This window comes from Lonchura striata, chromosome Z (genome assembly GCF_050655825.1).
Source record: "Lonchura striata isolate lonStrDom1 chromosome Z, ASM5065582v1, whole genome shotgun sequence".
In the NCBI taxonomy this organism is placed as follows: Eukaryota; Metazoa; Chordata; class Aves; order Passeriformes; family Estrildidae; genus Lonchura; species Lonchura striata.
Genome location: NC_140740.1, coordinates 19,979,272 through 19,992,061, shown reverse-complemented (window position 1 = coordinate 19,992,061; position 12,790 = coordinate 19,979,272). Strand labels below are relative to the sequence as shown.

The window sequence follows — 12,790 nt, the reverse complement described above, 5'->3', positions numbered from 1 at the left end:
TCTTTTTTCCTCTAGTAGCTTGGGGAATTGGGTTCTCAGGGTAGCTGAGTGCTCAAGCATTGCTCTAATTTCTATGAAAATTATAGATTAGTTTTATGGCATTCTGTCTCTTCTGGACTCTTGGAATAATGCATAGAAGCTGGAAAACTTCTAAATATCTAGATACAAATCATTATAACAATATCCATTCATTTTTGATCATTGCCACACAGAAAACAGAGAAAATAATTTAAAAATTTCTCAGGACTCAACAATCTTTGGTTTGTGAAACAATGAAAAATGCCACATCCTTTCTTTAGTAATCAAATCTAGTAAGCATATCTTTATGTAGTTTTGACAGACTGTGTCTTAGGCCTTAGAAACAGTGCTCAGGAGTTGGGAAAAGGTTTCTGAACTTTCAGAATGAATATTGGAATCATAGCAAAGATATCACTAAACCATTGACTATGAGGAAATGTTACAAGCAGAATCCTTTGTGTAAAATATTGTTTGATTTCTTCTCCTCACATTAGGTTGCAGGTGTAGGTGAAAAGCTGTTACTCACTGATAAATGTAGAAGTCTTTTCTATGAGATACTCTGTGCTCTGGCTAGCCCAAAACGCAAGGACACACAAGGATATAGCCTACTTGCTGAGGTGACTGAGAAGTTTGCTTTTTCTCTGTTGACTGGGCTAAAGTGTGGATCACCAGGAGAAAGGTTAGTAAGCTTGAATTCATAATATGTTCTGTAAATACATGACAATTTACCAATATAGAAAATCTAAATTACATTTTCAGAAAAGGAACTTCTATCTAGTATGTTACTCATATGTGACTGTTGTTAAAGTGTCATGATCATATAAAACACTGTATCATATTGCCCATATATATAGTGCTTTGTAAAACTAGCTGTAACACATAACTGTTACTTTGGAATGGGGTAGATATGGGAATATCAGTCAGGAGATCTGGTATGTATTGACCCACCGTTAGCTCAAATATTGCCTGGAAAAATATTCATTATTCTTGCTAAGAAAATAATATGTGATTGTATGATTCAGAGCTGTGTTCTAAACCTTAGATGAAAGTTATCAACTCAAAATTTCTACTGGCATTTTTTTTTCCACAGAAACTGAAACAGTGTGCTAATTAAATATCACAAGCCTAAAAATGATGCATTAATAAAGAACTAACAAATCACAAATATCTTTTAGTGTTGTTATGTGATGAATAGTGAAGTTTGATCCCACTTACCAGCACTATTGCTTTTCCATTTCCACAGAGGCAAAAATATCCTTGATAGCTGCCCATATATTGCAATAATGGCTCACAACTGGTTTCCTCAGCAAATCAATGGACATAGATTTAGTGGAAAAGATGGAGATTCTATTCAAGTACCTGAAAATCTACTAGAGGTGTCTATAGTATTGTCATTTCCCCAAGAAGGGAACTGTGAATCCATACAGTTCACAGAATACAGCAGTCAGCAGTGGTTCCTTACTGGAGATAAAGAACTTGCCCTGAAGAACAAGGTTTGAAGATAATGCAATTTTTTTTTTCCCAAATAATTAGTTTTAATCTAGATATTGCTCAAAACATAGTAAGTGCGTTATGCTTGTCTCTGATTAAAATGTGCTGTCTCTGATTCAACTGTGTTGAATCTTAATATTAAATGTAGCTTTACATTTTCTTCAGGTTTTTTCAATGAGCTTGAGGGGTCAGAGTTCACAGCCTTTGAAAGATGATAGCAAAGTAATTTATCGTATTTATGCTGAAGGAAGTCGGATTGTTCCACAGAAATCTCTATGTCTCCTCTGGAATAAAGCTGCTGAAAGGTCATTTTATTATTGTATTTAGTTTTCCATTTTCTACTGTGAACCCGTGTATTTGTGCAAAATGTGATAATGCCACTGAAATAATTTGCAAATATAAAGTTGATCCATTTAATGTCTTTTTTCCTTAATTTTTCTGGCCATTTTATGAGTACATAAAACTTTTCTTATAATAAAATGAGTAGTTATTCAAGCCCAGATATTTCTCATACTTCTGCCCTTTTTCATCAAAATACTATTTAGATTGCATAATGATGCATTAGGTTACAGTGACAGGCCATAAATCCCAGAATTGCATCGATGAATGTGTTAATGATGTGGAGATAATTATGTTCTGTAACCCATTGAAGTCTAGTTGATTTAGAATCAATTTCATTAGACCAACTGCATGATATCAGCCTGCAGCTAATACAAATGATTGCCCTTCAGGAGGAGATGCACCACAATCTACCTCTTTGCTTTCCTTCTATCTATGCACAATTTCCCATAGAAATGGCTTAGGATATCACCTGTGGTATGCCTTATCCTTTTTCCAAACCACTTTAGCAATACTGAAACAAACCCCAATAAAAACCAAAAAAAACCCAAAAAAAACCCTGAATTTAGTTTCAAACCATAAAAAGAGCAGTATAAAATGTTCTCCATAACAGGATACGATGTTGAGCAAATAAAGTGACAAACTGAAAAGTCAAACAGACCTAGAAATCTAGCAGAAATTTTAAAAACATTGCCACAAAAATTGTCTAGTGAAAAAAAGTTAATTACAATACATTTACAAAAATTTTAAAAAGAACATTAAAAAACTATAAACAATATTTTAATCTAATGTAAATGTGCTATTCTGAGCACTGCACACAAAAGATTACAGAAAACACCTCTGCAATAGTTTAAGGAATACAACAAAAATTTTTAAGCTTCCTTACAATGTGAATTACACAAGTCCATTTCCAACTTTGTGAAACTGTTGTTTTGCAGCTGGCTGTCCAACAGTGGGTTCTGCAAAGTGGTTGATGAGACATCAGCTTATGTGGAATGCTCCTGTTCTCATATGTCCATTTATGCGGTTTATGCCCAAACAGATAACTTGTCTTCATACAACGAGGCTTTCTTTTCTTCTGGATTCATCTCTATTTCAGGTCAGTTCATTTAAGACAGTTTTCTCATTAATAACAACTGATGACCAGTAAAACTGGTTGATTGATTATTAATGTTTTTGGTAGCTGATGACAATAATTTTATTTAGAGGACTATTGAAAGAATGCTAACTAATGTCATGTTGATAAAGGTGCCACCTTGTCTGGTATTTGCACACTGACAAATTTTGCCACTGGAAAAAAATGTCAAGTATAGAAATAGAAATATTGCATAATCTGCTAGGTTGGAAAAGATTTTTGAGGTCATTGAGTTCAACCTATGACCTAACACTATCTTGCACTGCATGCCATATCTATGTTCTAATGTCCCTTCTTAAATACATCCAAGGGTGGTGATTCCACCACCTCTCTGGGCAGCCCATTCCCATCCCTGCTGGCTCTTGGCACACAGGGGCAGCCTGCTCCTATGTCTTCAAGATTTTTTTCTTGAAGTATATGCACTTTCCTGGATTCCTTTGCTTTTGAGGGCTTTCCCAAGGTGCTCTCCAAAACAGCATCCTGAATTCCACCCTCTGGAATTCAGGTTTTATTGAAGTTTCAATATCCTTGTTTTACTGAATATTAAGAAATCTATTATTTCATGGTCATTGTGCCCTAGATGGCCTCTGACCACCATATCTCCCACCAGCTCCTCTCTGTTTGCAAACAGCAGGTCCAGCAGAGCCCCACCCCTGGCAGGCTTGCTCACCAGCTGTGACAAGAAGCTTTCCTCTATACACTCCAAGAGCCCCTAGACTGCCTCTTTTCCACTGTGTGCAGTTCCCAGCAGATGCCTGGCAGGTTAAATCTCCTACAAGAACAAGGGCTGACTATCTTGAATCATCCTCCAGCTGCTTATATAATAATACATCCCTCTCTTCATCCTGGTTGGGTGGTCTGTAGGAGAGTCCCAGCCCTGACTAGGATGTCAGCCTTGTTGGCCTTTCCCTGATTCTCACCCATAGCACTTGATCTTACTGTCATTAATCTCCAGTTCCATGGTGTTCAGAGCCTTCCTAACATATAGAGCCACACCTCCACCTCTTCTCCCTCCCCTGTCTCTTGTGAAGAGCTTGTGCAGTGCTCCAGTCCTGCAAGTTATCCTGCCACATTTCTGTGATGGTGACTATGTCATTGCTTTCCTGCTGTACCGTAGCTTCCAGCTCCTTGTCTGTTACCCACACTGTGTGCATCAGTGTACATGCACTTCAGCTGTGCTGCTGATTCAGCTTAGCACCCTTGGGCTCATCTCTGGAGTGCCTGGTTTCATCCCTTTCCCCCTTCAAACCCAGTTTAAAGTGCTCTCAATCAGCCCTGCCAACTCATCAGCTAGAATCCTCTTGCCCTTGCTGGACAGATGGAGCCCATCTGACTCAAGCATGCCTGGTGCTGTAAAAATTGCCCATGGTAGAAAAACCAAAATTCCTCTAATGGCACCAGCCCTTAAACCATTCAGTGATAATGTGGGTTTTCCTATTCCTTTTATCATTCATCCCTGCTCCTGAAGGAACTGCACAGAACCACACCTGTGCTCCTGGCCCACCAACCAATCAGTCCAGAGCCCTGATGTCCTTTGAAATGACCTTGTACCCTTCTTGTCAGCCTCATCACTGCCAACATGGACATTCAGCAGTGGGTAATAATCAGAGGGCTGAATTAGTTCAGGGAGTCTCCCGTGTATATCCCATACCTGGGCCTCAGGAGGGCAGCAGATTTCCCTGTGGGATGGGTCTGGGTGACATACAAGGCCCTCAGTTCCCCTCAGAAGGGAGTCACTTACTACAACTACCCTTCTTTTATTCTTAATGTCCTGAGGTTGTGATCCATCTGACAGACAAAGTGCATCTGGGAGACTCTCCAGACAGATTTTTTTGTTTATGAGCCTGAGCCTGTGGACTCAGGGCCTCGTACCTATTCTGTAGGGGCACCTGAGAAAGTGATGAGGGTTAGGGGGGAATTTTGCTACCTCTCTGAGTAATTTCTATTGCCCCTGTCTGCTAGGTCTCCTCTTTCTGCCTGATGGTAAGAGGGACGGGGCTCCTCTGACTCCTGCCAAGCTTCTCTGAGGATTGCAAGGCTGTAACTCCACCAGTCAATTTCTCTTTTGCTCTCCCTAATATTCCTTAGCCTTTCCACCTCTTACTTAAGCTCTGCTACCAGACAGAGCAGATCATTCACAGGCTCACACCATGCACAGGTACCTTTTGCACTGTCCTCTGGTACTGCCCCCAGGCTCAGATACTCCCTGCAGCCAGGGGTCTGGACAGATGGGTCCTTCTTGGGCGCTTCTGTTTGGACTTAGCACACTTTTGCTGGCAGCAGCAGCAGGCTGTTGTTTGTAAGCCGTTGCTGAATCTAGTCAAGTTGGTGGGAAAAACAACCAAAACACTTTTAGCTGGAATTTACACTCAGAAATGTTAACTCAGGGGAGATAGATTCCACTACACTCTGCTGCCTTATTGCTGCCCAAGATCTTGGGGAAAAACCCTGAGTTTAACCTATAAGTAACAGCATAAATCACAAAATTCAAGGCAGGAAGCAGGGGATCCGAGTTCGGAACTCAACTTGGCTTCTGAAGGAGCGTTTCAGATTGCAGATGGTTTATTATTATGTTGCAGCAATCACAAATTGAAGTACATTTTCCTAGAATCACAGAATTATTTAGGTTGGAAATTAACTCTTGCATTTATAGGCACTAAGATTAATGGGCTTATTAAGAAAAATGCTAAATGGATTTCTTGACTAACTTTAACCCCATTAAATGGGGGCCTGGGTGTGTTTCTTGTGAGGTTTATGACTTCTATATTAGATCATCACTATATGAATAACAAAAATTGTGTAAGCAGCTCAATAACTTATGTATCCCTTCCAAGCAAACTGCCCTAACAGATTAAATCTAGGCTCCTTAATGTTTTTAAAACGTCAGCCAAGAAAATGAAGCCAAAGAAAGAGGAAAAATCTCTCGGTTTTTTACCTGCTCCACACAAATTGATGGCTATATTTAACAATAAAAAAAAGATATTTTAGCACATATAAATAAACAGGTTTTAAAATACAATTACTGGATTACAGAAAAAAACAAGTAATTATGTAAAATGCAAAATGCTATACAAACTGAAGAAAAAATATGCAAAAGCTTAGAAAACATTTTGCTGAATTGGAATCAGTAAAAATGCAGATCATTGTTCAGAACTAGTCACTTATAGTATATGTTATAAAAATGTATTTTAAAAAGAAAAGTAGTTGAGCTTGGTTAATGGTTTACTTTGAACTTGAGGCAATTGCTTTCCAATGCCTTTCAGTTTTTTGGCTTGTTGAAGATGCTTACTTATGTGATGATACATATTACTAGATTTAAATGAATATTTTAAGTAACAAACTGCTTTACTTTTAACAGACATAAGGATATTTTTCATATATTTTCATATATATTTCCATATGGGTGTGAAGAATATAAAAAAAATAATAGAGACTGTGTAGATGGTTGTATAAATATCACTAAGTAATTTTGAAATTCTTAGAAATAATACTTTTCAGAATAATTTATTTTACTCAGTTCTTACAAATACTGGTAGCTGAACAAATACTCAATCTCAAGACCAACATAAAAGGTCTGACTTAATTACCCAAATTCCTGCCCTGACTGAGGTGTGAAAGTGCACAATTAACTCCAGTGAATTCTGAGATTTAGCAGTGTTTTTCTTGATGGCTTAACTTCCCTATAGTCCTTTTCCCAGGAACTACTTATTGGTAATTCAGGGGCCTTTGTTGTGTTCATGTTTATAATTGATTAGTGAAACGAAAAGTGGTTTCATACCTCCTGACTACTGCTATAACGAATTTCTATGCTCAACACAGATGAAATGGGAGACTGGCATTTAGAAGGTTATAGCTATCTGCTAAAATAGTGCTACCCAGCAGAAACATTTTTTATGTGACTGTTTCTAAAAACATTTTTTGGAAGCACTAATGTGAAAACTGAACTTTTACCTTTGTATATAACTATTATTATAATCACCTATATCACGCAGAAAGGGACACCAAAGAAATACTTTTCAAAAATTGCTTCTTTACATTATGAAATTATTTTAGCTCCCAAGCCTATGGGAACCTTAAATACATGTTAGTATTTGAAATAATCTCAAGAGTAATTCCAGTGTGAACCAAAATGATCGTACTCTCTCTGTAAGGTATTTTTGGTTGGTTTTTTTTTTTTTTTTTAGGCTATCTGCACCTTTGAGAAACATCTGCTGGATAATGCAGAATAGTTTATTAGCCTAAACTTAAGTATGCCTTTTTTTTTTTACTGTTTTCATTACCATTTCTGTGTAGGTTTCACTTTGGCTATCATCTCCCACCTTTTCTGCACCAGGTGTGCCATGTTTGCAGCTAAACTTCTCACTCATATGATGGCTGCTTGTTTGGGTACTCAGGTAAGAAAAAAGGCTGAAGTCTCAAAATGTAGAGTAAGTAACTGTTTGCCTTCCTTTTATTCATTTTCATGGCCATGTCTGAACAGATATTCATCAGTGTAAAGGAAAATGTTTTTGGAAAGTGTAAAGTTTCAACATATGACACTTAAAATTAATCTTGTTTTGGGAACTCAAGTGAAATTACACACTGTCTGAGAATACCTAATGAAGACTGATGGATGATATAGCAATGTGAGAAGATAGTCCCATGTGTGGAATGCTGTGCTCAGTTCTGACTTTTGAAGGGTTTTGAAAGTTATCTTCTGTTTAGGCCCACAGGCCTTTCTGCCTGTGACCTGTTTTTTTGTTTAAATACACTACATATTAACTTTTTTATGTAATTCTGATCTCTGAGGAATAATTATTGAAAACAGTTCCATGTGGTGTGAATGTAATAATTTTAATTATAGAAGTACAATTTGTATGGTTCTAAGTAATTTTGTCTTTCATCCTCAATCCTTGAAATACATCACCCTCCTGATCTCTTTTCCTTTTGCCATGCAATGATTTTCAATGTTTAAAACAAAATTTTTGAAAGAGGATTTTAGCAGGGTAACTGCTTAGCCAGTGAGCTAGTTCAGAGAAGAAGTAAAGACAATTTGGCAGCAGTTGTCAGAAAAAGTAAAGTGTTTTTAAGTCCAGACTGAAAAGAGAGTGTTTGACAAGGGAGAACTGAACTACTGTGCTAACTGTTATGAACAGCTGAAAGAAAATCTTTACACAGTTGCCTGTGTTGGCCTGTTGTGAACTAGCCTGATTAGGTAGCCAAAATTTAACAGAAAACTCTATGTTGATGATGTATGTACAACTGTATCCCTGTACATGCATTTGGTCACTGTACATATGATAAGAAATTCACAGTGTAATGGAAAATTTAATGAGTTTGCTAACTCATGACTCTGTATGAGAGAAGCTATTTAATACAGTTTTAACTGAGAATTTACTACATGAAAACAAGTACTTCATAGTTTAAATGCAAGGAAAATTCTAGTATTTTCAATTTTCTCTACTAATCTTTAGGCACTACGAGAAACTGGATTTGAAACTATTAGCTCTCAGGCCACTTTAGAGAATGAAGGAAGCTGGTATTTCTATGTGTTTATATTTTTAATGAGAAAAAAACCCCAAAACCGAAACAACAAAACCCCCCCCAAAAAAACCCAACTGGGAATCTTTTTGTGGTAGCTTCACTGTTTTATACATACATGAATAATTAGTTTTCATCTAATATCCGCACTGGGTGTTTATTAGGTTTGTGGTTTTGGGGCTCTTTTTGAATTGCTACGAGTGCAGTAGTTACTCATGTCTGTAGATGGCAGTCAAATCTTTTGAGCACATTGCTCAGAAAGTTGCTGTTCCAAGGCTGTGCCTGCTTTGTAGTTGCTGGCAAAAGCTCATTTCTTCATCAGTGATGCAGTGATGGGGAGTGGTGATTTGTAACAATCAACCTTCATTTCATTCTTGGTATGTCCAGGGCTGCCAGCATTAATGGAGCATGTAAGAATCATCCAAGAGTAGATGTTTCACCATGTGTTTGGTGGAGCTTATTGGAAAAACATAAAAGCCTAGATATTTATAAAACACTTTTTATTCCTTTCAAGAATAAGTTCATGTAACAATACCCTAAATGCATGAAGGAAAAAATTGCTGGGCTGAAATTTTCAGTTTCGGAGCAAATTTCCATGAATTTTTGAGTATTCAAAGAAATTTAAGTAGTATGAGAACATACTTCACAATACTGTCATATTAGTCAATAACATTTTTTTTTTTCAGAGCTATAAACCTAGATTTCAGTCTTAATAGGAATCATTGTTATGGCTACCATGCTTTGCCTGAGAATTCCCTGGCAGAATGCACGAATAAGCACTTTGTACATGGCTTGTTTGTGTATACTCAGCTTGGTACATCTTGTCCACATTTAATTTCAGGCGCCATTTCCACAGTACATGCTGAGTATTAAAAATTACATTAACATATTCTAAATTATCTGTTTAGTCTTTTTGTAAGCTGCTTTGCCTATATGCAGTAGCCACTTCTCTGGAATGTTTGAACATTCGTAGTCTGTTTACAGCAATTGCTGTGTACAGATGGCCTTCTATTCTTATGAGCAAAACAAAATTAAAGGCCAGTCAAATAAAAATGTCTCATCCTATTTTTGTCAAACCAAAAATTAGTATTTTCTAATTTATCCTGTCCTCAAGCTTCTTATACACTACTATGATGCACTTAGCATCATCACCCTTCACTGAAATAACTACCAAACTGCCAGGCCAAGTTGATCCTAGTACTGATTTTGATGGAAATGCATGATCAAGAATTATATTACTCTGTTTAAATATTTGAAAATTGTTTTATTCAACCTGAGCAGAAACACAAACATACATGTCAGTTATGTTTTTCAAAAAGCAATAGTGCATACCATCTTCTTTTAAAAAATAATTAAACATTTATTTAAAAATTATAAAAGTTATAAAAAATTGCATTCTTGGTAGAATTGTTGCTTTATTATTGGGACTCTTTCAGACTCAAACAATTCTGCCAGAAGACAAATTTTAAAGATGTGATAAAATCTCCAAGGGATGATGAAGGAGCACAATATGAATGAATGAATGAATGAATCAATGATCATAGAGATTGTAGCTTCTGCCATGCTATAAAAGTGAAAGCTTTACAGAAACAGTGAAATGGTGCTTTTGCTGTACTGTTTTAATCTGAACCCCTCTCTTCCAAAATAAGGAAATTCTTAGTTTCTCCTACACATAATCAAAGACCAAATGAAATTGACATATATACCTGGATAGGGGGAGCTTCCAAAGCGTGTTTCAAAATGAGGTGTCTAGAGTGATTCTCTATACCATTCACCATAGAGACAATTTGTGACAGTGAGTGACTGAATACCTGCCCCTCTCCTGGCAGTAGAGAAAATTTTTGATTTTAATTCAGTATTCCCTTATGGTAAGCCTCAGCCTTTTAGTCAGTTCCTGGGAAATCCTAGTTAAAGGACTGTTTCTGAAGAAGCTGGGAAATGCTTTACTTTAAAGTTAGAGCCCAGTTTCCTAGAGTATGGGAATATTTCTTTGAAGAAAACTAGGCCTGAAATTTTCTTGCTCTTGATTTCCTTCCTGTAACATGACAGCAGTAAATAATGCTGATGATTACAATGCTTACTCATAAGATTTGAGAGGACACAGAGGAAATAGAAAATAACTGTATACAATGATCCAGAACTGGTGCCCATTTTAGATCACAGTTCATGCAGCTTCTTTCAAAAGCAGATTCAATGTAATCATAAGTAGAAATATTTGGTAATAGGATTTAAATAAAAGACAATTTCAGAGTGGACTAACACAAATTGAATGCTTTTATAGCAATGCAATACATTTTCTGATCAGTGAGGATTTTTAGGCCCAGCTCTGTTACTCTAAGTTTCGATTTTTGAGTTTGCAATATCCAAAGAATCAGTCAAAGCTGGAGCTAATCAGGAGAACAGATTGTAATCTATGTCAAGATTTCAATGGCTTTATAAATTGTATACATTAATCGTGTATATATGCACACATTTTAAAGATGATAGATGAATGGATGGAAGGATGGATGGATGGATAGATAGATAGATAGATAGATAGATAGATAGATAGATAGATAGATAGATAGATAGATAGATAGATATCAGGTTTCCTTAGGTGTTAGATAAGGAGTACGAGGTCCTTCAGAATCTGAGAGTCAAGAAATCCTTACCTGGAGAAATGGGCTACCCAATCATTAGAATATATATTATGCACAGTTAAACAGTGAGGAAGGACTGCTACCATAAAACAACAGCAGATCATTACTTGTTCACTTGGATTTCTGGTTAGGAGCAGACTACTCATTAACTCCTTATTGGAGAATATTTCCCTTTTCTCCAGCAGAGGGAGTCAATTTGCACGTGAGCTCCATCAAGCTGCCACGGCTCCAAGAGATTTGATATGATGATGCCATCCGCAGAATCTTAGAGCTAAAGCTCAGACAAAAGTAAAAGGCTCTGGAAATGCTCTAAGGGATTGTCTTTATGATCTCTGTCTAGGGAGTGAGGAGATGTAGAAGCCTCTGAAAAACCTATATCCTATGAAAGGAGGATAGTAGTTGTGGCCAAGTAAGTGAGTGTAAGAAATAAATAGGAAATATTCAATTTAAATTTTAAGTTATTTGTTTTCGTCTGCCAGCACAGGATTTTGGTCTTTTGCTGATAATCTAGCACTATGGAAGTACTCATATATTTCTACTTTGGCTACTTGTAGGGATTTTACTTCTAGTACCGTTGTTCATTTTTGTCATGTTGAGCCCCATGTAGTGTTATGCACAAGCTGTTAGGGTTTTTATAGATTATCTCCTAGGGTTTGCCAGAACTCAGATATATGAGCAATGCTATAACATATGTTAGAATGCTGCTGTATTACCTCACACCTCCTGTCCTCACTACAAACACTCAAATGTTCTGTTTATCACTTCAAAGTATAATAATATGAAATTTGTATCAGCTAATGCCTTCCAACTCTTTTTTAGTTTAGCTCTACTTTTTCCCAACATCACAAGCAGCTGGGGACCACAGTCACAGTGGAACAGATAGAAACATTCCCAGTTTGCCTATTCACTGCTGTTCTTAGTGCCTTACTGTGAAGCAGGTTATACTGCTGCCTCTCTCTATTTCATGCTTCATGTATTTTCTCAACATTTTCAACATTTCTCATATTTTATGCCTCCTTTCTTCATCAGCCTTTGTTCTTTCCTCTCATGTGTGCCATTCTGCTTTAATTAAAAATGTAGTTATCTATTATTTCTCCTAATTAGCACATCTCCTGTTGCTCTTTTCCCTGCTGAAGACTTTCCTCAAACCTGCATTGATGGAGAGAAGGACAGCAGCAGTTGCTGTTACCCATAAATTCAGTCCATAGCAACAGCTGTGCTGTGTTAATATGAAGTTTCCAAAACATTCTCAATTTAGCTTATCTTTCAGAGCAAAAAATCTGTAGGATTTTAGGAGCAATAGCACTTCAATAGTTTTCCTTTACAGCTAATTAAAATTATACTAACCATTGACATTTTAAGTTCTGTTCTTTCTCCACTACTGTCACTTTGCTTGCATCCACATGCAATTAAGTTTTAAAGGGGTCTTTTTTCCCATTTTTGACAATTTTCTCATGACCTACTTCATAACTTTAAGACAGCTAGTGTTCATACACAGTAGATTCACAGGTCCTTTTCAAGACTTAATTGGATTATTTGTAGATAGGAAACCAGAGCCTAAGCTTGCAGATTTATGGCAAGTTTAGTTTTAAGTGTACTTGGATTCTGATTGTTTTTAAAAATAACTGAATATTGTTTTCATAAATAC

The 12,790-nt window shown here is 36.7% G+C and overlaps 1 protein-coding gene across 8 annotated transcripts in view; it reads left to right on the top strand.

Moving 5' to 3' along the window:
* Nucleotides 1-12,790, top strand: part of ADGRV1 (adhesion G protein-coupled receptor V1) — a 253,088-nt gene that overhangs the window by 120,549 nt on the left and 119,749 nt on the right. For all 8 annotated transcript variants that reach the window (XM_085566958.1, XM_085566953.1, XM_085566955.1 and 5 more), the window contains 5 exons: nucleotides 513-697; nucleotides 1,262-1,511; nucleotides 1,675-1,814; nucleotides 2,787-2,947; nucleotides 7,277-7,377. In XM_085566958.1, coding sequence (XP_085423084.1) covers nucleotides 513-697; nucleotides 1,262-1,511; nucleotides 1,675-1,814; nucleotides 2,787-2,947; nucleotides 7,277-7,377 — 837 coding nt within the window. The remainder of the gene's footprint in view (nucleotides 1-512; nucleotides 698-1,261; nucleotides 1,512-1,674; nucleotides 1,815-2,786; nucleotides 2,948-7,276; nucleotides 7,378-12,790) is intronic.